Source organism: Bolinopsis microptera, chromosome 8, assembly GCF_026151205.1.
Source record: "Bolinopsis microptera isolate Bmic1 chromosome 8, MBARI_Bmic_1.0, whole genome shotgun sequence".
NCBI lineage: Eukaryota > Metazoa > Ctenophora > Tentaculata > Lobata > Bolinopsidae > Bolinopsis > Bolinopsis microptera.
Window position 1 is genome coordinate 8,314,202 of NC_087079.1, and position 26,102 is coordinate 8,340,303.

Consider the following 26,102-nt stretch of genomic DNA (forward strand, 5'->3'; position numbering starts at 1 on the left):
ACGAATTTAATAAGCTATAAAGGTATAAATTTGTTTGTTGCCTTAATGCAATGTTATTTTGATAACATTTCATAGTTCCACAATTTGGTAAGATTACAATAAATTTAAGGATGGGTAAGAGGAGACGACCGAACACCTCGCTAATGCTGGACCCCTTAAAGATAGCATACAGTCAGGACTCTATTTCATTTAAGTCAGTATAATTTATTTCTTTTACTTAACAATAATCTTTTATCTTTAATGAGGGGGGATTTCCGCTCACTACAAAACTTTTAAGTTTTGGATAGAACAAAAATTTGGGCATGGCTAACATTTTGCATTTACTTTTACTTTTTCCCCTTTAACTACGATCTCCAAGTTAGAAAGGACGTTTTTCCGCAGGTTTGTGAATGGTACGCTTCTATCTACAGCCATCGCTAAACTAGTGAGAGGAACTCTCAAGCTCTCCCAGTTCCCTCCTATCAGAGTCTTCCATCTCAGAAACACGTGGTAATTATTTAATATTTAATTACTTTCAGTACTCAATGATATTACCATTACAACAAATTTTTAAACGGGAAACAGCGCACTCGGCAACAACAATAACTGTTGCTAACAGTTATACAATTCGAATTCATCTAAACAATCTCCTCGCAGGTTCTCACTAGATAATAGACGACTGTATGTGTTTAAAGAAGCAGCTAAAAAGGGTATTTTTACTCAGATCCCTGTCCTGGACACGCCCTCTACTGAGGTATTACTACAGTTACCATGGTTACAATACGTGTAGGGAAGGGGATGAAGTTTTCCACATTTTATGACACCTAACCAGATATCAGTGATCAATCAACTCGAAAAACTGATCGACTTATTTTGGAGATAGTCCAGTTATTCTATTGAATGGGGGCACGTGCTCCCCCCTTTGGGGAAGTCAGGGAGCACTGCAAAACTTCCTTAAAGTGCTCTCCTGTGACGTCATCAGTATTCATTAACGTATTCAACCCTTGTAATCACATATTTTTAATACCTAGCCCCTTTTCGGAATATAATTTCTGATATTTGACATGGAAAAGTGGGACATGGTTGTACGTTGAACTGAAAGTACTTACGTATTATCATTACGAAACAGCATAAATACAAATAACTACAAGATGAGTAATTGCCGATATGAAACACTGCGAAAAGGGTTACTTAATTACTTGATAAGGGTTGATCAGAATACGCTTAAAAAACAAAAACATGGTGTTCTCAACCGCTACATCAGTGCGCCAGACATCTAATCCTACTAATTCAGATTTTAATTTTACCCTAAATTTAAACCATCCGCAGTTCAGGAGATATCAGATAGACGCTAAGCTGACTACAATGAACGCGGGACGGCAAGTAACAGTACGAGGAGCAGCTGCCCGAACTGTAGCTATCACTAAATGTCACTACTGTCTGAAGGAATGCAAGACGGCTGGATATCTGTCTCTACATTGTCAGGTGACTTGTTGTGAGGGGGCCGGGGGCATCTGCATCCGGTACTGATATAAGTCAGATTGTTTGTGTTTCCAACTCAGTGATTTTACTCCCAAATAAGCAGGCGATAACTGAAAAATTTAAAATGCTCTTATTTGAAAGGTTCATTTGCATTTTTACGGTTGGAATAATCGGATTGTTCTGAATGTTATTATGGTGCGTGGAAGTATGGCTAGGGCAATCAACTGAATATTCTGTGACTCCCCTGCAAATGGAGCTCCACAATCTAATCAGTAGGCATTTATGTTGTACTCTCATCTATATATTCTATAATGGGTGTTTTCTTCATGCCAGGCACTATCTTCCCCGCTGATTGCTCGACAACCCTACCCCGACTGGCGGCTACAACAACCGCAGCTGTTGTCAGCATTGCTGAGGAGAACACTGCAGACGAAATGGTCTTCTTGTTCTGTCCCGTAAAAACGCCCGTGATACTGTTAACCACAAAGCGTCTAAACCGAGTGTTGGTCACGAGGTATATCACGGGGTTGGACACCACGTTCAGTCCCATTATCCCCAGAACCAGAGCCTCCCACCAAATGGGCTGAGTCTCCGGACTGACCCTGTCCCAGATTGAGTTAGCTATAGCCGGACTAAAGGACAGTATGAAGACCCATGTGATTGATGCTAGGGTTACCAGAGTAGGTCGTGGGGTTCCGGACCCTACTCTAGCACCACGGTTTTGCACTGTGGCTCCTATCGTGATGTTGATCACGGAGATCAGGATAAGAGGGAGACCCACCATGGTGATTATGTAGATGCTGGTCATGACTTTACTGAGGTGGGAGGTGGTGGGGTTGTCCTTGTTTTTGAAGTTGGAAGAGGCACAGGAGAGGGCAGCAGGACCAAAGTAGGCGTGGCAGCCTACCAGCATGCTATAGAGAGGGAACGTTAGGATGATCAGGACCTCCACAGATATAACCAAATGTACCACTCGTCTTATCTTCCGCTCGTTTTTGTGAGCTCGCTTTAGTATCCAGATCCGGTACACTGAAATTAAGAAATATTAGTTTGGATTATCCGCCTGTTAAATTCAATAATTTACACAATATAAAATTTGTTGTATTGCTGAATTTATTTCGCCAGCCACTATCAAATTTTATTCATTATTCATCGAAGACCGTACATTTGAAGCCAGTTTGAATTCATTGATGATTGTCAGTCGAGGTAGAAACATAACGATAGAAAATAAAAACTGTGATCATCATCAAATATCTAACTTAAAAAGAAATATTGTTATATCAATTACAATCATCATAAGTGTAGCAAAATCAAATTCAAATAGAATCCGCTAAATAATGAATATCTATCAAGTCACTGATCGAATTGAAATTAAATTCATTCGGATTCCCTTGTCACTTTGAAGAGTTAATCAATCTTATTTTTCCATCAAGTGTCATTTAATCACTGTCTTCTTATTTCTGAAATGAATTAATGTTGTGTCCATGCATCATAGATATTGTTCTCCGCTTTCAAAGCTTTGGTCCCATTACATCTAATTAGCGAACTTTACCACGAATATTTGCACTCTCATTTTTTACTGCATACGCCGCTCCGAGATTACGTCTTTGTCTTTTAGTCAGCCACTTCTTGGTGATAAAGAACACTCCGAGTGCAACTACCAAACCCACTGCAAATCCTGAACCCAACCCTACTCCCAAGTATTTGTTCCGAATCTGTTTGTCATTTTCACCTTTGCAATCGTCATCACACTTGCCATCATCTTTGCCGTCATCTTCACAATCTTCACATTCTTGACGACAAACAGGTTGCGTGTTGAAATCGAAGGTATCCTCTCCCAAACAAAGAATCTCAGTGTCTCCGCCAGTCAGATTGTATCCACTGCTACATTTCACAGAGACAGAAGTGTTGTACTGGACAGGTAGAGAGGGCTCCACCACCTCTACTCCTACCCAGGATCCTGGTAGTGCTGTGCAGCTAGGGGGTGCTAGATATTCCACTGCTGCGTTATCATTCAGCTCATTGAACTGAAAGTGGACAAAGTTCATGTTCATGTGAGCTGTGCAGGCTTTGCATTTAGGATTGCTGTATTCGGTTTCATCTTTGTAAATGTAACTGTAGACAAGTACATCGTTGCATGTTATGTTAAGCCTGTATGGCGTAACTTCCAGTTTCCATGTCTTGTCTGTCTCCGGCGGAATCTTGGAAAACTTTGTTGGAGCGTAGTTTGGCTTGGGATCGTCCAGGTCACATCTGTTGCATTCGTCTATCCAAAACTGGTAGTCATCATGGTCCCAGTGTATATCCACTCTAGTCTCAATCTCAAGATCCGCTGTGAGCAGTCTGATGTGAGTTTGCTGTTTCTTTGCAGTGGCGTTCTGTGTCTTGAACTCAAGAGGGTAAAGGTTGATCTGCTGTTTAGAAGAATCTCAGGAAGGTCTTGCAATTGTCCGGAAGAATCTTTGTATCGAGTTGTTGCTGTGTCACCCGGCATGAATTTTAAAGCGGTCACCAGCCTTTTCAACGTAGCTTCATCACCAGCAGTAAAATTGAAACTTGTGGTGATACTATCACAGCTAATTTGTAATTGCTCTGTCGTTTTCGTAATCTTCCATTCATGAACCGGCCCCGTCAAATCAAAGCCTTCGATAACTTCTGTCATACCAGGAGCTACAAGAACAACGTAAGTTGAAGACTCTGTGATATGTTGAAGCTGTATCGAATAATCCCCAAATTCATGATAGACCTCAATATCCACCACACTTCCCAGTCGACTATCTGTCGTTATCTCCAGAGGCTTGCTCTCCAAGTCATAAGAAAACGAAGGTCTCCGAGGCACGGGTAACCACTGTCTGTCCTCCGCTACCAAGGGTTTCAAGAAGAGGAGGAGTGTAAAGAAGTGTAACACGATCATGTGGCAACTAAGATTGAACAGAATTGAAGCAACAAACAGGGAGACTGTAACTCAAACTGATTACACGGAATATCAAACTAGAGTAATACGAGGGCTGTTTCTAAATGAAAGATAAAATTTCAGTCGGGACCCAATATATCATGCTCCTGATAGCGTTTAAATTTCGGTGTGTAGAATCCCAACGCCTCACGCGCAGTGAATTAGGTCACGATTAAGTAACTTGGAACAATCTGGTATCAGATAATTGTGACGTCTTAACGCTTGTCAAAACTAACGAGAAACGCTTTCGTAAATTCCGACACAACGCGGTCAGTATTGTCATGACCACTGCCTTTAAGCAGTGTATCAAATTTCCATATCAGCTTATAATTATCCTAACTAAGCTCACGAGCCTCGTGTTATGATCACATGACATGACAAATCAAAGTATCTCATATTACCTCAGTAAGACCACGAATGAGGATTGAGGCTATGCTAGAGAACTTGCCAACCCCAAGCCATCCCCATACCAAGCCCCCTTGACCCGACTACATAGCCTCAATAATTATAATTGATATGTAGCGTTTTAATTTTTGTAAAACTCTTTAAAAAGTACTATGTGGACCAACATAACCTCTAATGGCCACAAGTCACAAGATTAGTTATCAAATATGCAACATACCTGATAAGTCAAGAATGATGAAGATCTCAGTGATGAGAGGAACGTTGAAGAGGAATCCTACCACCCAGCAACCTGACTCTCCCAACACCCACCTGAAATACATATTAATTAAAGAGGAATCCTACCACCCAGCAACCTGACTCTCCCAACACCCACCTGAAATACATATTAATTAAAGAGGAATCCTACCATCCAGCAACCTGACTCTCCCAACACCCACCTGAAATACATATTAATTAAAGAGGAACCCTACCACCCAGCAACCTGACTCTCCCAACACCCACCTGAAATACATATTAATTAAAGAGGAATCCTACCACCCAGCAACCTGACTCTCCCAACACCCACCTGAAATACATATTAATTAAAGAGGAATCCTACCATCCAGCAACCTGACTCTCCCAACACCCACCTGAAATACAGATTAATTAAAGAGGAATCCTACCACCCAGCAACCTGACTCTCCCAACACCCACCTGAAATACATATTAATTAAAGAGGAACCCTACCACCCAGCAACCTGACTCTCCCAACACCCACCTGAAATACATATTAATTAAAGAGGAACCCTACCACCCAGCAACCTGACTCTCCCAACACCCACCTGAAATACATATTAATTAAAGAGGAATCCTACCATCCAGCAACCTGACTCTCCCAACATGAACACCCACCTGAAATACATATTAATTAAAGAGGAATCCTACCACCCAGCAACCTGACTCTCCCAACACCCACCTGAAATACATATTAATTAAAGAGGAATCCTACCATCCAGCAACCTGACTCTCCCAACACCCACCTGAAATACAGATTAATTAAAGAGGAATCCTACCACCCAGCAACCTGACTCTCCCAACACCCACCTGAAATACATATTAATTAAAGAGGAACCCTACCACCCAGCAACCTGACTCTCCCAACACCCACCTGAAATACATATTAATTAAAGAGGAACCCTACCACCCAGCAACCTGACTCTCCCAACACCCACCTGAAATACATATTAATTAAAGAGGAACCCTACCACCCAGCAACCTGACTCTCCCAACACCCACCTGAAATACATATTAATTAAAGAGGAACCCTACCACCCAGCAACCTGACTCTCCCAACACCCACCTGAAATACATATTAATTAAAGAGGAATCCTACCATCCAGCAACCTGACTCTCCCAACATGAACACCCACCTGAAATACATATTAATTAAAGAGGAATCCTACCACCCAGCAACCTGACTCTCCCAACACCCACCTGAAATACATATTAATTAAAGAGGAATCCTACCACCCAGCAACCTGACTCTCCCAACACCCACCTGAAATACATATTAATTAAAGAGGAATCCTACCATCCAGCAACCTGACTCTCCCAACACCCACCTGAAATACATATTAATTAAAGAGGAATCCTACCATCCAGCAACCTGACTCTCCCAACACCCACCTGAAATACATATTAATTAAAGAGGAATCCTACCACCCAGCAACCTGACTCTCCCAACACCCACCTGAAATACATATTAATTAAAGAGGAATCCAACCACCCAGCAACCTGACTCTCCCAACACCCACCTGAAATACATATTAATTAAAGAGGAATCCTACCACCCAGCAACCTGACTCTCCCAACACCCACCTGAAATACATTTTAATTCAAGAGGAATCCTACCACCCAGCAACCTGACTCTCCCAACACCCACCTGAAATACATATTAATTAAAGAGGAATCCTACCACCCAGCAACCTGACTCTCCCAACACCCACCTGAAATACATATTAATTAAAGAGGAATCCTACCACCCAGCAACCTGACTCTCCCAACACCCACCTGAAATACATTTTAATTCAAGAGGAATCCTACCACCCAGCAACCTGACTCTCCCAACACCCACCTGAAATACATATTAATTAAAGAGGAATCCTACCACCCAGCAACCTGACTCTCCCAACACCCACCTGAAATACATATTAATTAAAGAGGAATCCAACCACCCAGCAACCTGACTCTCCCAACACCCACCTGAAATACAGATTAATTAAAGAGGAATCCTACCACCCAGCAACCTGACTCTCCCAACACCCACCTGAAATACATATTAATTAAAGAGGAATCCTACCACCCAGCAACCTGACTCTCCCAACACCCACCTGAAATACATATTAATTAAAGAGGAATCCTACCACCCAGCAACCTGACTCTCCCAACACCCACCTGAAATACATATTAATTAAAGAGGAATCCTACCACCCAGCAACCTGACTCTCCCAACACCCACCTGAAATACATATTAATTAAAGAGGAATCCTACCACCCAGCAACCTGACTCTCCCAACACCCACCTGAAATACATATTAATTAAAGAGGAATCCTACCACCCAGCAACCTGACTCTCCTAACACCCACCTGAAATACATATTAATTAAAGAGGAATCCTACCATCCAGCAACCTGACTCTCCCAACACCCACCTGAAATACATATTAATTAAAGAGGAATCCTACCACCCAGCAACCTGACTCTCCCAACACCCACCTGAAATACATATTAATTAAAGAGGAATCCTACCATCCAGCAACCTGACTCTCCCAACACCCACCTGAAATACATATTAATTAAAGAGGAATCCTACCACCCAGCAACCTGACTCTCCCAACACCCACCTGAAATACATATTAATTAAAGAGGAATCCTACCACCCAGCAACCTGACTCTCCCAACACCCACCTGAAATACATATTAATTAAAGAGGAATCCTACCATCCAGCAACCTGACTCTCCCAACACCCACCTGAAATACATATTAATTAAAGAGGAATCCTACCACCCAGCAACCTGACTCTCCCAACACCCACCTGAAATACAGATTAATTAAAGAGGAATCCAACCACCCAGCAACCTGACTCTCCCAACACCCACCTGAAATACATATTAATTAAAGAGGAATCCTACCACCCAGCAACCTGACTCTCCCAACACCCACCTGAAATACATATTAATTAAAGAGGAATCCTACCACCCAGCAACCTAACTCTCCCAACACCCACCTGAAATACATATTAATTAAAGAGGAATCCTACCACCCAGCAACCTGACTCTCCCAACACCCACCTGAAATACAGATTAATTAAAGAGGGATCCTACCACCCAGCAACCTGACTCTCCCAACACCCACCTGAAATACATATTAATTAAAGAGGAATCCTACCACCCAGCAACCTGACTCTCCAACCAGCATTGTAATATCACGTCATGATCAAAAATTAGTTTGATTTGTCAGGATGCACCCTCAGTGTAATTGTGCACAGGTTTTACTTTATATTTTTGGATGTTTAATAATCATCTGACAAGACGGAAAATGCAGGTGAATGTGTGCTAATAATTCGCAAGATATCTCATCTATGTACTCAGAGCAAAATTAAGTTTCACTGCGTTGTAAAGCTAGAATATATCCTCATTAACTTTATTTTAGACATTTGAATAACAAAGATAGTCTAGATATAACACTGTATAAAACTTCGTGTTCATGACAATATGATACATTAGTACAAATTAGTACATTAGTACATTAGTACATTAGTACATTAGTACATTAGAAACATTAGGTTTCACCTGTTAGCAATGAGGGTTGTGAGCATGGGTAAGAAGACCAGGACAGAAGTGATGATATCAGCTAGAGCTATTCCGTGTACAAATATCAGTGTTACTCTGTCCAGTTTCAAGGCCTGGAAATATATCATCAATTTTACGTTGCTTGATAGATAGATAAACTGCTGATTTGTCCGTTTATTGATCATGATAATGGTACAGTATAATACAGTTGGTTCTTAACTTTAGCATTGCCCTGGGACTAGGTATTTACTTTCATTGTGTAATCTCCGAAGGTATTTAATCAATTTGTAGATAACATCGTTTGAACGATGAAGCTGCTATATAAATTTCTTAAAATTTGTCAAAATTTATTCCTGGTAGCAATTATTTGTCGGGAGTCAGAAGAATGCTGTTATTAATTATTCACTAATTATTCGCCATGAGTTATCATGATAACTGTTTACACATAATAACTGCTGAAGTGGAAATATACCTTGCGTCGAAGAGATCCGTAGAGAACGGTGAGGTTTCCAAAGAAACCGATTGTAATAACTAGTATCAGGTACAGTGATACGATGTACCTGAAATCAGGTAAGTTGTGGTCACAAAGATAGATATATTTGTAATTTTCCAGACTAATTTATCTGTTAGCATTTGTTTACCGCAGAAAAAGGACTATAATATAATAACAGAAAGGCTGGTTGAAATTTCTCACGTTGTAATTTAATGTAAATAAAAATTATTAATCAATACAAAAAACAGCGGCTATAAAAATGATAACGAAATTGTTCACACCACTGAATTACCAGTACGGGGAGCGGAGGTTAAGTTGATGAAGGAGTCCTCTTGATCCGGAGACACTGGTGCTGTTTACCAAAAACATGGCCATAGCTACACTAGCGAGCTTATTATTATGTTAATGAAGGCAGTTTTAAGTTTTAGCGGTGGTCCAATAATAACAATACTTTAGTAAAAGCGAATATAATCTACGTGAGGGCCGCTTAGCCTGTGTTACACTTAAAATTCAATCAACGTAACGGAAGAACGGAAGACGAGTGGATAGGTAATTAATATAGTGCTATTCACTGCATCTAGACTAGCTCAATTTTAAAATATGTCAATAAAGCAATCGATGAGTGGCCGAGTAATCAAGTTATAATATTCTGGAAAGCACAGTTACCTTCAGAGTTCAGGCTCACAATAAAATTACACAATATTCGGCTCGTCTGACGTTTCTGACTGCTCGATCAAGTATTTTGTAACTGTATTACTATTTCCTTCGTTAATTTATTTTGATGGTACCGTTTACAAGCGTAAGACACCGTGTAAATTTGAAGGCGCTATCACGACCACCAAACTATGAGCATAGTGTGGGAATATATTTATGCAGTTATTACATTGAAGGCGCTATCACGACCCCAAACTATGAGCATAATGTGGGAATATCTTTATGCAGTTATTACATTGAAGGCGCTATCACGACCACCAAACTATGAGCATAATTTGGGAATATATTTATGCAGTTATTACATTGAAGGCGCTATCACGACCACCAAACTATGAGCATAATGTGGGAATATATTTATGCAGTTATTACATTGAAGGCGCTATCACGGCCACCAAACTATGAGCATAATGTGGGAATATCTTTATGCAGTTATTACATTGAAGGCGCTATCACGACCACCAAACTATGAGCATAATGTGGGAATATCTTTATTCTTTATGTAGTTATTAAATTGAAGGCGCTATCACGACCACCAAACTATGAATATAATGTGGGAATATCTTTATGCAGTTATTAGATTGAAGGCGCTATCACGACCACCAAACCATGAGCATAATTTGGGAATAGCTTTATGTAGTTATTACATTGAACAGGGTACTGAAACCTTGCTGGACAGCACTTTTAATGTTATTACAACACTACAAATCTATTACATTTATTGAGAATTATGTAATGTAATGTGATGGACATATTTTAAGGTTAGTTATAGAACTGCTGACCTAACGAGTGCCGAAGGCACGATTTTTGTCAGCAGTTTTATAATTTACTTACAGCACGGCTCAAGATCACGGTGATACTTACCGTTTGCGACCAAAAATTTGAAATTTGGAGTTAATTAAAAGGTCGAAAATACCGAAAAACTGATTTTTCACACCTTCAAAAGTGTTCATTGTCCAATGAGAGGCCTTCCATCTGACAGGTAGCGTGCAGGACATCTTGGTATCACGTGGCGATTTCTTGACATATCAATGGATGCTTGGTGTTCTTCATGTGACCTCCGTTATAAACGTACTGTATTTTCATAAGTATCAATGACAGGCGAGCTCCAGGTTGAAGCGTGGAAGGAAGTAAAAAGTGGAAGGAAGTTTAAAAAAAACACTGATACACCAGGGTGTATCAGCCCTCTAAATGGCTAAGAACTATCACGGGTCATACCACGTGACAGTACCTCGTGACTACGTCACTCGGATACCACGTGTATAGACACACCGGAGCCGTGCTGTAAGCGGACATATCCTGTCCAAACCCAGGATGCACGACATGAAGAATTTGTCTTAACTTTATATGAAAAGCATCAATATATTAAATACGACGCGATGGCAAGGAGATGACTCAGCTTGAATATCTGGGTGCAGACGTGGGTATGGTCTCCATAGTTCATATAGCGTGCCAAAATTGAGGTATTGTGAAATCGATTAATTTGATTGTTCTTATTGGACAACATGCTCACAAAGCTGCATCATACAGCAAAACAGAATTGAAGTAATTTTCTCTTTCTGATTAACCAGCTGCTATCTTATCACACACGTGGTATGTTTCAATTACATGTTTATCGCAAGGTTGTGCGAGTTCGTCAGCGTGCAGCTTTCACTTTGGTTTCGGGTTGCTATGCTGTTGATGAGTTCCCAGCATTTTATAAAAGCATGTAATCTGTTGTGATTGGGATTGGAGATTTGGCACAGCAACTGTTCTAGATGATGGGGAATTTAGAGATTGTGATCGATTGTACGTGGAACATATTCAATCCCAATAATAAAGCTCTTAAGAAAATTATTTCTGGAGTAACCCAATAACACGACATTTGATCTGGGCAAAAATAAAATTAAGGAATGGACACTGAATCATCTGAAGCAGCAATTGGTCGAGAAAAACATTTATAATTAGCAATCTGGTATAGACTGATCAGAAATGCACGAGCAGAAATGTCAACTTTGACCTGTGTGCGTATGTGTGGGAAATAGTAACCAAAGTGACATTAATATCACATTGGTTGTGATAACAGATTCCTCGCCTAGAGACCTCTCCTGAATGGAATGCACTTCTCAGACCAGTACTACCATGACGATGCCACATGATTAATATCTAATCAGCCGAATAATCATGAATTGGAGACCAAATTTAGCCAATTCAGCCATTTCACTAATAAATAGTCTAATCTGTAAACACTATCCTCAGGAGGATCACATGGAGGAGTACCTGGAAGAAACCCGGGCAACATTCCAGACCATCGACCAGTTCCTAATGAGCAAGGATTTTGCTATCAGGGACGATCTGCTCGTATCACTTGAGCATCTCCAGGTCAGGATTAACATTGATCAGATTAATTATACAAATTTCCCAAATTATTGTAGCTGTATTATGTATAGACGGCTGAGATTGAAGCTCTGAATTTAGCAAAACAAATTCTATACTGCACAGTGCACATTATCTTAGTTCATTCTTCTAGAAGATTACTAATCCTCTAGTGCTATAATCTTAGATTAGGGATTATGGCAGTACGTACTACGTGCCGTATCTTAGTCGTATCCACAAACGTCGTAGCTTTTGCTACATAACCAACGTCCAACACACCACAAAGTTACTATGATAACTTGGAACACCGTGTAGGTGCTTTAAATACGTCAGCATATGGGCGTTGGCTAGTTTGTAAGTATAAAGATGTCTAGAAGGATTATAAGTGATACTTTGCAGACATCAAAGTGCTTGCTGGGTGCTCACGTTAACCACTTTACTTTAGTGATTAATCAAGTACCAAGCGGTTATGGGATTGGATTTGTCGAATATTCTGAATTATATAGAACTCCCAATCCCCAGGTATATAATATATACCTGGGGATTGGGAGTTCTCAAAATTGTTTTGGGGTCCCTTTAACTTTACTGATTTGTAAACGTGAGGAACAAATAAGAATAAAAAAGTGTAGGAGTGAAAACAGTTCAAGGTCTACTTTCGTTAAAATGGCGGCATACAATATCAATACCATATTGACTTTAACGGATGCTTTTTAAACTTTATAACTTTCTCTAGACAGCACATACCTTGAGAAACGTTTAGTGTGCAGACGACATACAATTTTGTGCAGATAGATTCCATATAAGTTTGTTCACAAAAAATTTAGATGTGCACTGTGCAGTTAGCATTGCTCTTGTGCAGGCACCACAGTTACCAGGTTCAGGTTGTTTCTGTCCATAAGACAACCTCAGTCAAATCATTATGCTCCAGACTCCAGAGGTCTCTTTTACAATCAAGTCTCAAATATGATATGCTTCTGGTACTGTTAATGGAGATAAAATGTCTCAGTAAGGGATTTTTAGAATTAAAACAAGTCTTGAATAATTTAAGGCTCCTGGTACCTTAGCTTCTTCCTTTAAAATACCTTGCCCTTAATCTACGATTGATTATTTTAGTTTTCTCGCCAATTTAAAGGGCACTTAACTTAGTACCTATTTAACTGATACGTTTTCAAATTTGCTGTTTTACAGACTGCAGATCCCAAATCTAATTAATGTGCAAAAACGAAGATAGAAAAAGCTGAATTTCCAATTCTACATGGTAGTTCATAGTGGTGAATACAGTAAAAGTTATGAAATCAGATTGACAAACTGAAATCGAATCATCAGACGAAAGATGTCTGAAACAAATTATATTTTACAAATGGTTCTTCCTTACCGAGCCACCGGTTTGCAAGAAAATTATTTGGACTATCAAATGCTGCTCAAAAGACATCTCGATATGAATATCGACTTTCTGTTGAGTGATTGAAATTCTTCTGGTGAAATTTTATTGCTAAACATTTCCAGCTGATCTGAATTTGATGCTGTTTTTAATTAATTTCCACCCTCAGCTGTACTGCATTCTTACTATTCGTCATTCGTGCAACTCTCTTCTCTCTTCTCTCTACCGGCTCCTTCTAAATATTGCAAATTTAAATGTCCTAGTAAAGATAAAGGCACCCAGCTTAGCAATTTCTTAATATTTAAGTTATAATAATTCAGCTTGGCAAGTTCTTAATAATGATACTTAGGTTATAATAATTCAGCTAACTTCCGATCATTATAATTTAAGATACTACAAAGTTGGAGTAACCGAATTCATTAGACATCATTAGACATTGTTCGATTGCTGGGATCTGAATGACAATACGGGTTATGTAAATGGCTACCTCCATTTGCCTAAACGGTAGAATTGCGACAGAATACTTATTATTATATACCATAGTTCATTTCTAGCTTTAAAATTTGGTATTTGACTAATTCAAAGTCAAGGTCCCATGATGTCATGAATTACGCTTGTTGAGTCTGATTTCCCGACCAGGTAAAGACATGATCACTTTGGTGAGTGTCATTATAGTATGATAGTTTCTATAGTTACTGTGTGATAGTTTCTATAGTTACTGCGTGATAGTTTCTAGGAAACCGGCCGAAAAGTTCGAGCATATTTCTAGCTGGACAATTAGTTGCACGACGAATGATTTCACATGAACATTCAACAATTGTCCAGTTAATTAAACTCACAAAACAAGTTAATAGTGTTGTTTTGACAACTCTCCAATCCTTTAAGTTCGCCTCTGGACAATGACAGTGTTTAAAGCACAGTTGTTGGGGTATGTTTGTGATGTAACTCTCTAGAAGCAGCCGCATCAGATGAACGGTGGTTCCTCTGGTGTCGTTAGTGAATTATCAATACAACAAAATATTGTCCCGGAGCTGTGAGGAAATGGTCATTTTCCTCGGGGTACTGCAGTTTTTACGTTCAGTACGTATATTATTACCAGCGTGGCCAGTAAACTCCAAATAGAGTCCTAAATTTGTACTATATACTTCAATATTGCCGCAGATTTCTTGAATATGTTAAAGATTTACATTCTCTTCGACATCAAATTAGAAGATGTTTCTTATTCAAGATTCGGCGATAATAATCACCGTGCGATTCGTACCTTTTTTGAGCGATATTTTCGGAATGCTGCAAGCTTTCCATACTTGTATATAATTTTGTCATGAATGGTTAATAAGATTGCAGCCAACCGGAAAGTCAGAAATTGAAAACAATGCTGTCTATCACAAGTCTCATTGCTACAAGTATTACGACACATATTTTAAATTTATTGAAAGGATTAATGAAAGGATTTCTCTCACCGTCACACTCACCCAACAAAAATACTGATACTTATCTTTTGAACTAAATTCGCGAAAGCACGTGACGTCGCGTTATGGTCAGTAGGTAAGATCAATTCTTCACTAGACTCGTGCAAATATTTAATCCTATAGAAAACCGAGTTTCCTCGGTAACGTGATTCAAAGCTACTTATTCCTTCAAACTGTATGACTCAATGAGTATATTATATATGCACCGATAACATGCAATGCTGCAATTGTGATATATATATATATATCATGTCATTTGGCTCATCGTTACTGGACATTGTCTAGTGTCTACTGACCCATACTATTGTGAAGAAGGAATCTTGTAATTTATATCATATGTACATAAGTAAGTAGAAAATTCTGTTGTTCTGCAATTAATATTGGATAACTCCTCGGCCACCTCGGGGGATGTTTTAAGTGCTTACAGCTGTGCATAGTTTTAAATTATCCTGATAATAAAATGCGATTATAGGCCCCCGTGAATGTTTTTTAAAACTATCAGCCTCATTTTACGTTCAGAGTTCAAATCTTTGCTCCATGACAGTAACCAGGATTATTGATCCAGACAGAGTAATAATATACTAGAGCTCAAGCTTATATAATTATGAGCCAAGTACATATTATTACGTTTTTTGTTTTTATTGGAGCATCCTGCGGCTTACTGCAAAATCAGCAAATAACTTTGAAAATCCCTAATTGTAAGAGTTTAAGTTACACAGTCTTATCAAAAGACTCGCAATGTATAAATTTGGATAATGAGAGGTGATTATAGTCAATATGGGCACCACATTTTCAAACCTATTAACAATCTAACAATAGATTAAGTGTTTTAATCTTAGGCCTTTTCCCCTAAGATCTTAGCTTTTCCCGAATCTATACCTTAATGGCCCGAATATAACCCTGATCATAATCATGGCTGAGTCGAAATTTACTACAGGCATGGTTCAAGCTGAGTTTGAAGAAATATTGGATCGTAGTTTTAATAAAAATAATATAATTTATCGTATTTTGATGATGGAATTTTTGGCACGAACCGACCCGGCACACAACCAATATACAGCAGGAATTTGAGAATATATCGCGCACTAGTCAACCACCTACTTTCTTGACCTCTTTGTTATTCTGATTTTATTGAATTCCGAAAATTCTAACATTTCTAGAGATATTCGATTTTTTACCAGCGATAGAATTTAAAATTTAAAGAATTTGCGTCGATATACCGACGCAAATTCTTAAAAGATACTGCAGTGTCGAGTCTAACGATTCTAGCAGCTGATGTTTCGGATGAAAATGTCTGATGATTCAATGTAATGTTCCTATCCGGATGTTACACGTTTCTAGCAGCGCAACTCTCGTAAGCTCCTTTCTCGACCTCTTTTTTATTGAAGAATGCCGAAAATTCAAACAAATTTAAAAAATCTGCGTCGGTTTACCGTAGTTTCGGCCCTTTGAGACTTGACAACAAAAAAGCATCAGTAAATGGGGGCCGATTTTAACTGTCAACATCGCGGCCTGGTAGATCAATAATAATCAACCGGTGCAATAAAGCAATATTATGCGGAATATCTCTGCGTCTTGATCTATTTAATTGAACTAATTGTTCTTGATGCACAGTGGATTAGGTCATCATTAGTACTGATGAGCTATTTAGTATTTTCTCTTTACATTAATTCTTTGTAATTCTAACTGCTCATCCGTAATCCTTTTTTGTATCTTGTACCTTTTTCTATCTTCCGTTACCCCAAATGTTAATTGTAGCTGTTTTAGTTCTCAGGTAAACTCTAAATTCGAAAATATTAGTTATATTTGTAGCAGTGCCGTTATTTTGCTAAACTTACTTCAGAGTAATTAATCAAACTTCCGAGTTATTTATAATCACACTCTTGATATACTAATCACATTCCTGACCATCCTCATTTGTACTTGTTCATTCCCAGTTAAACTTAGATATCCGATAGCCTCACCACTCTTAAATCAGGGTATTTCTTGGTCTACTCATCAAAATATTGCTATCAGATCAAACTTGTTTCACATAGGTTTGTCGTATGATCTGACTGATATCTATTAACTCAACCATTCCCGCCTTCCCGGCCCCGTGACTATGCTACCATCACGTGACGTGTATGACTAGGAGATATTAACTGTGCAAAAAGAGCCTACACAAGCTCGGGCACTTTTTGACATAATATCACCTTGGGGGGGGGGGGGGGGGGACCTTCAGTGATTAATATCACTTACCAAATCGCACTACAAGGTAGTTCTATATATTAGTATATTACTATATTAATGTACTTTTAAATAATCTAATCAACACCCACTCTCAGCTATGGCTACTAATACATCAGTAGTGGACTCACCCCCCATTATTTGGCCCTTGTGGATACCAGTGGTTTTCAGTATTCAGAACTTTATAGGAATCCCCATCGCGTTAATCGGAAACGTCTTCATAATATGTGGCTCACTGAAGAGTGCAAATATTTTCAGTAAATCATTCGGTGGCGTCATTATCCTCCTAATTCAAGCTCTAGCCATCTGCGATCTCAGTCTCATTTTCACAAAATGGATAACCGACACTGTCACCATTTTAACGAATAAATGGATATTTGGAAACTTTCTCTGCTTCCTATCCGGCACCTTCTCTCACTTCCTAGCTATCCTAGAGTTTGTCCTGCTGGCTTCTATCTCTGCTTACAAGCTCTACTGCCTCCTCAAGCCGTTCCGATGTCGTCAGACCATCACAGCACCTGTAGCCCGGGTCTGGATAGTGGCTCTAGTGGTGGGGTGCGCTCTCTTCCGGTTCTCTACCCTCATCTGGGGTATGGATAGTATTTACATCGAGAACATGCTGACTTGTGAGCCCTCCGATCTCCACACTCAGGAGAAACCGTGGATAGAGTTCGCGTACGCAACAGTGGTAATGTTTGCCATTATTCCCCTGACCATCATACTGTTCAGCAACCTTGGGATCATCGTGGTGGCTTCCCGACATGTCGTGTCTAATCAGGAATCAAACAATAGTTTCATGAGGCTGCCCAGCAAGTCCGCTCTTGTAACTGTTTCCAGTATTTCCTGGTTATTCATCATATCGGTTACCCCTGTGTTTGTGAGAATTATCCTTGAGAAGATGGGACAAGGCCCGCTCCCCAACTGGTATCTTGTCCTTCAGAAGCAGATGTTCTGGCTGAATGTTATGTTGAACCCAGTTTGTTATTCCCTTTCCTGTAAACACTTTAAAGATCATCTCATTGGTACGCTCAGCTGCGGGGACAACGAATACAACATCTTCAAAAAGATACAAAGTACAAGCACTAAATCCCCTATACCAAACACTCGTGCCCCTCATCCGGCAACAAATATACAATTCCCCAGGACACACAATTTAAAAAGAGGATTCAGCACACTTAAACTTTCCAGGAGAAACAAGGCTCAATCACTACGGTCCTGGAAGGAAATTGTTAGACAGTCTACGCTGAATAATATCAGTTCTATTAGTGGTGATAGAAGTCAAATAACCAGCCATATCGCTCCGGTAGGTGGTGTGGTGTGTCCTGAAATACGTTCAGCCGGCGCTAGTGATTCTGAGGAACGGGTTTCGTTGTGATTTGTCTTGAATTTTATAACTGATATGAACTGACATTGGTTTATTAAAATTTGTTTTTTATTATTAGACTATTATATATCTATCAAACTGTAAATGAATACTAAACGGGCTCTAAAAGCTTCGTTACAGTCTGGCCAGGAGGGCGGAATTTATTACCGGAGGATTATTTAGCTAAAACGGTGTATTCAGCTAAATTGTCTTTCGGTTACTTCCATGGGAGACTATTCACAAGAACATTGCGTCAGACATGTTTAACGGAACCATTTCCCTAATGGGAAGTGCACCAATAATCTTGAACAATTTCCAAACAAGAAAGAACAAAACTTCATACTCTGCAGAGTACAGAGTACAGAGTGCAGGGGGATGTTTGAAATTAAAGCACCTATGGCAGCAGGTATAGAACCGTACTATCCCTCTCGAAATTACATAAAATACTCTGCAAATTTATCAAGCTGAGATTGATAAAGTCTAGATACATAACCTTGGAAGCTGTCTTGTAATATTGATAGCATCCCTTAAGTGAATAATATTTAGCACGTGACCATTGCTCGACTTACAAAGGGGATCACTCTTAGCTTTGAAATAGTCAGATTAGTGCTTGAAAAAACAAATCAACACTAAAAACAGATGTAGTTTTTCATCTCCATGTTAAACTTTCTGCAGATGAAAACAGGTCCTATATAGGACAACAATAATCTAATAATGTTTAAAAATAGTTTATTTTAAACGACCCATTTGTTAGATAGTTTGTTAGATATCAACCAGTAACATCTCATCTACAATTAATCATCTAAAATATCTAAACTAAGACCTCTCAATTTCAAAAATATTAAACTTATTAGTTTGATGTCGCCGCCTGCGTTTATTAATCAAACTGTGTGCTTCAGCTCAAAATGTTAAAGATACATAGCAAGTAGACGGATATCAAGCTTGCCTTCTTTAATCGAAGCTGCAATTGAAGTTGATTAACAGTCAAGATTCAGTGCCACTCCTGTTACAAGCTGTATTCAGTATTATGTAAAAGTGAGTTATAAATACTTAATAGATTCATCAAAGCAAGCAAAAAGTTATCATCAATCGTCCAATCCCTTGCAGTGAGCTGTCCATCATATAGTAGAGAGTCTTTGACTAGTGTAGGAACTCAAAGAGACACAGTGGACACACTGTGGTCCCGGGCTTAGCTCCATTTTGGAGTAACAAATGGAGTCACGACCGGCATAGGCGGAGTTAAACGTCGTTTAGCGGGCGCCCAACGATCCTTCTTCCCACATTGTGTGTGCTAGAAATCACATGATAGAGATCTTTGTCCGTAGTCCTCAGGACACTAAACTAATAGAAGGTGATGATTCTAGATCCAACCTCAGGAGCATTACATGTCCCTGTGTTTGACTCTTTCCACGTCATGATGGATTGATGGACTTGTGCTTGAACTTCTGGCTCCTGCCATAAATATTCATTTATTTTAAGTAATAAATAGGGTTATCATTTTGTAATGCTGCCAGATAGCTGATAGAATAGAACACCTTATGCTGTTCTAAGATTTAATCTAATTTGAATTATACTAGAGAAATGAAAAAAGGTAAACCGATTAATGGCAATTATAATCGACGAAATATTATTACAAAAAGACAATTTATGCCCTTTTTGTGAAATATATGTAAGAATAAGTATTTTATGGTATATGTTGCCTATAATTATGGCCATTGCAAACATTTTGCACCAACTAGAACTTAGAAGTCTCTGGGACCTTTCGAACCCAAAATACGCTGCATCCGCATCTGTTTTTTTCACTAAATTTCACGATGCCAAAAATCAGTTTTTCGCCAATAATTCAAAAATTAAGCATTTTAGGACAATTATCTATTCACAACTCTCAAACAAATGTGCTAGTTGCAGTTATTTTACACTGTTCCAGAAGTCTGTAATACCTTCCATTTAAAAGTTAGGAAAATTGGGCAAACATACCAGCAATTTTCATCTTTTTCCCTAAAACATCAAAATACCTCAATTCACGACGGTCAAAACACTTTAAAACCCTCGTTCGCCTGCCATAATGAGATAAAGTGACAACTGACAATGGCGGCCATTTTGCACCCCAATTGATTTTCTGAGTGCCTTCCTAACAGCAAAAGCAAATTTAACAAGTCGTTATTGGATCTTTTATGCAAGTATGCGGCTCAGGCTGGCCTCAGAATCAATGCGAAGAAAACAGAGGTTATGGCCATCGGCAAGAATACATCACAGAGGCCGTATACTGAAGCATCAACGGTGGACATTACAGTAGGAGACACGGCTATCCAGCAAGTCAGCAACTTTACTTACCTTGGGTCGATTATATCAAGTGATGGTACTATTGACCGGGACTTGTCTGCACGGATCCAGAAAGCCTCAGGAGCATTCAATCAGCTCGGTAATATTTGGAAGAATCGCAATATCCAAACTAACACCAAAATACGGATATATGTTGCAGCGGTTCTAACAATATTACTTTATGGAAGCGAAGTCTGGAACACTACTTCAAAGCAACTACATCGCTTCGAAGTTTTCCATCAAAACTGTTTGAGGAGAATCCTTCGAATTAAGTGGTTCCACCGGACGAGCAATGTTCAAGTGTTGGAGCGGGCAAGAATAAACCCGGTTATAACCTACATCAGTGCCAACCGTCTTCGCTGGTTTGGACATGTTTCTAGAATGCCGGACACCAGGCTACCAAAGTATCTACTTGACTGGATACCTGCTCACGGCCGAAGATCACGTGGGCGGCCAAGAAAGAATTGGCGAACCTGTGTCCTGGAAGACGCAGTAACATTTACAGGAGATCCAGACATTGTATTTGATAAGGTCCGAGAGTTGGCAGGAAATCGCAAGCACTGGAGAGAGATGATACGACATAAGCGGCAATTCCTTGGTGCAGGACACTCGAATGATTGAGGAGACCTTATCAAGTATCAAGTAAGTTATTGGGTCGCCTAGAGAAAATATGCCTTCGGGACTATGGACAACACATTCCTGCACAGAAATGCTTGTGGCGAATCAGTTTCCAGATCGTTCGATATTTATACTTGTTGTTCCTAGCTATAAATATCTTAGTCACTGATCTTAGTCACATGTACAGACAGTCTATAATATCACAAAACAGCGGTGTAGCTTTCCAAAGGTAGATTGCAGGCTGACGAATTCTTGGCAAATGTAATTATAGAAATTAGAAATTATAGTTTGTCAATGCCTGAATGCCAATTTGCGACTTTGAATGGGTTATATTCTGCACAGTTTATTTTGAAAGTGCCCATAATCATCAAAAAGCTGGTGGAATTCGTGACCTCTAGATGGATAGTTCATGATTTGAAGATGAGAATTGAGAATTGAGAATTGTACGCTATGTCTGATAAAATAGTCCAGTAATTTAAACTGGGGTGGCTTCTAGTTCTAACGATGACGCGTCTACTCATTCTTCTTAAGATAGACCCCGTTTAATCACCGGGGAATACATGGATAGTATTTACAAAAAAAGGTATTTTAAATAAAATATATATTATATATAGGTTTATTATAACCTACCAAGACGCGCACTGAGTTGGACTCGTCTTTGGAACAAATATTTTATGAGTATTACCCATTCACCTGTTAATGAAATAATGTGACAACTGATCGTTCCAGGTAGAAACAGATAACAGTACACACCGACCAACAAAAGCCAATAATCTCGCGGAAGAGTTCAGAGTGCTGTCCCGTATAAAGGTGCGAGTTACCGATGTAACTCACTCGAAGTTGAGGAAGACAATCTGCGGAACAGGTTCGCTATTTATCTGGTCATCAGGAGTGGTAGATATTTTAATATCTCCGGCAAAAATGCGTTGTTAATTAATGAATTTCGTTATTAACGAATAGAAGTTATAATTAATGAAAAAAAGTTATAATTAATGAACAAAAGAGTTTATGCAGTAAAAACTCTCTATACCGTGACAATTCCCTCCGAATGTGTACTCTGGTGCAGATTAAACTCTCTTTAACTCTCAAATTTATTTCACCAGATCAAACCGCGAACAAAGAAAACATGCCTAGCAATCGAACGCAGGTAATTTACCAAAAAAAACCAGATCAGCTTTATTGGCAGAGTGAGGAGATGACCGCCAGAAACGATATTTACGCAACGAACCTATTCAACAAAATCCTCCATTTTAAGGACCTTAAGTATCCACTTTCCTAGTGTGATTATAATACTATAATACCTCCGCCACTGAGTGCTGCGCGCTATAATTCCCGACAGCTTGCTGGAGGGAATTTGCGGGCACGAAGTTGCGGAGGTATTATATTTTATAATACGTTCCGGTTCCGATTGCAGAAGGGGTGTAATCCGATACGTGCGCATCATACAATATAGTGTCTAATATATAGAACGCCAGTGTTATTTGTTTTGAAACTTGCCGCCAGCCAGTCTGAGTCTGGGCTGATAATACCCTCGCTTCTCTTGCGGGAAAAATGAGCAAATTATCAGCCCTCGGTGTCCCCGAGTTTTAGTGGATATAATTCCCGGAAGGTATTATAATATAATAATACCTTGGCTAATGAGTGCTGAGCGCGATAATTCCCGACAGCTTGCTGGAGGGAACGCGCGGGCACGAAATTGCCAAGGTGTTATGTATTATAATATTTTCCGGTTCCGAATTGGAAGGGTGTAATCCGATACGTGCGCATGATACAATATAGTGTCTAATATATAGAACGCCAGTGTTATTTGTTTTACAACTTGCCGCCAGCCAGTCTGAGGTCTATGCTGATAATACCTTGGCTTTCCTTGCGGGATATATCGGCAAATTATCAGCTCTCAGTGTCGGAGACTTTTAGTGGATATAATTCCCGGAAGGTATTATAATACATAACACCTTGGCAATTTCGTGCCCGCGCGTTCCCTCCAGCAAGCTGTCGGGAATTATCGCGCTCAGCACTCATTAGCCAAGGTATTATTATATTATAATACCTTCCGGGAATTATATCCACTAAAAGTCTCGGACACTGAGAGCTGATAATTTGCCGATATATCCCGCAAGGGAAGCCAAGGTATTATCAGCATAGACCTCAGACTGGCTGGCGGCAAGTTGTAAAACAAATAACACTGGCGTTCTATATATTAGACACTATATTGTATCATGCGCACGTATCGGATTACACCCCTTCCAATTCGGAACCGGAAAATATTATAATACATAACAGCTTGGCAATTTCGTGCCCGCGCGTTCCCTCCAGCAAGCTGTCGGGAATTATCGCGCTCAGCACTCATTAGCCAAGCTATTATTATATTTTACAACTTGCCGCCAGCCAGTCTGAGGTCTATGCTGATAATACCTTGGCTTTCCTTGCGGGATATATCGGCAAATTATCAGCTCTCAGTGTCGGAGACTTTTAGTGGATATAATTCCCGGAAGGTATTATAATAGTCTGCGGTCTCTATTGGATTTGAATTTTTATAGTTCACACTCGTCAGCTGAGGTACACGTGTCAGTACACGTGTCAGTTGATGAATAGCATTGTCAACACGCATGTGATGTGCAAGTGATAGTTTCAGTTAATTTCATTGTTTTATAAGCAAATTTTTGGATTTTAAAATTCTAATAGATCTTAATGGATATTCTGAAGGATTTACAAATATTCAAATACATTTTTTAACGTGTAAATCATCTAGTCACAAAGCGTACTTTCATTTATTTATTTGTAAAATTAAGCTTCGCTGCTTATCACTCTAATATAGTCGCACAATCGATCTAACTATTTATTTTAAATTGAACTTGGTATTTCACGTTTGTTACGTTTTGTATTTTATTTAGGTGGTGTCTGGGTCACATTGTTCCATGTTTGCTATTACTAACGATATTTTGATAACTTTTAACTTATTATTTTAACGTCTTGTGACTCAGGAGAACCCACTTGTTTTAAATTGGTTTCATATTCGTTAATATTCGTTCAAATTTCATCATCAAATAATAATGAAATAATAATATAAACATTTTAATACGATAGTTATAATTTTATAGTTTTATGGTTTTACAATTTTATAATTTTACAATTTTACAATTTTACAATTCGGTTTGAATTTTATTTCAAAATTCAAATAAACTTTACATCAATGTATCACAGTTATATTTAGAAAAGACCACAATATTTTCTGTGAGGCAAAAACATGGAAAATGAGAGCTAGAGAAATATTCCTGAGACTCAACACTACCAGACTGCAGCTGGAGTGAGAAACATTATGTAAACATCATTGTAAAATTTATATCGTCTGAACCAAAACACGGTGGTAAAACCATAATAACATTGGTGCCGAAAAAAATAGTTGGTATGGGTGTTTGACCTATGATTGGTCGGAGAAACGATTTCCTAAAATTTATTGAGAGCTATTACTAGGTTAACATAGAATTTTTTTTATTTTTTATCAATAAACTTTCAAATTGTTACACAAATACATCATTTTATTTCAAAGAAAATATCGCCGAATGACCTTACATGCCTTGACAAGTGACCGAGTGTAAACAAAATAAGGGACACCGAAACACCAGTTGACCAGTAAACTGATCATAGCAATTACATCGGGCCCTAAATGCACCTATAAGTGAAGCGATGCTGCAACCAAGGCATGCTAGGTTTATTCCATTGAACTAATAAGGTTACAGCCTAAAATATAAATATAATAAATAACAATGTACCATAAATCATAATTATAAACACACTTTATTTAACATATTTTATTAATTATACTTCATATCAATTTATATTTAGACAATATAGTTACATTAAGGTAAATTGTTTAACTGTCAGAGGATGTTATATGGTCGTTTAGAACTGTCCAGAGGTACTTAATTAAATGGGTTTTAAACACGGATGGCCTTGAGATTTCCCTTAATTCATAAGGGAGTTTATTCCAAAGAATGTGTGCTCTGTAAAAGTAAGACTTAGATATGCCTGAACATCTGGTCTGGCTTGACGTAAGGTTTTGTGGAACTTGAGGAGAAATGTCACTAATCATACTGAGATCGTCTAGATGTGATCGCCTTAACCTACTTCCCATGAAACGTCGTAAGTAAGGTGGAAATGTCACAACTGACATGTCATAAAAAATATAATGAAAATATAATATATCCTTGTAATCAAACCTTACCGAGATATAAGAGTGGAAGGATATTTAGTTCCTTACACGCTATGAAATACCTTTTTTTGTCCCTAAGGCTCAAGTAAATATCATTAAGGATCCACTTGATACCTCTTTTTTGTATCGATTCAAGTTTCTCCACCGAGGTTTCTGAATGAGGCCGCCAGACAATTGTGCAGTGTTCGAAATGACTTCTAACCTGAGATAGATAGAAGGCCCGACGTTTTTTAGTGTTCTTGGTGAAGTAACATGTTCTTTTTAGAAGGCCTAACCTCTGACTAGCCTTAGAGTATATCATA

General features: G+C 38.9%; 2 protein-coding genes across 2 annotated transcripts in view; both read left to right on the plus strand.

The window, feature by feature from the left end:
* Positions 1-26,102, plus strand: part of LOC134819555 (dnaJ homolog subfamily C member 9-like) — a 114,755-nt gene that overhangs the window by 36,531 nt on the left and 52,122 nt on the right. The gene's annotated exons all lie outside the window — the stretch shown is intronic.
* Positions 108-24,794, plus strand: LOC134819554 (uncharacterized). The gene is made up of 8 exons (XM_063829549.1): positions 108-193; positions 382-489; positions 637-733; positions 1,309-1,464; positions 12,092-12,214; positions 22,317-22,452; positions 22,691-22,867; positions 24,083-24,794. The coding sequence occupies exons 1-7, from the start codon at positions 111-113 to the stop codon at positions 22,864-22,866; spliced, it is 879 nt and encodes a 292-aa protein (XP_063685619.1). The 5' UTR covers positions 108-110; the 3' UTR covers position 22,867; positions 24,083-24,794.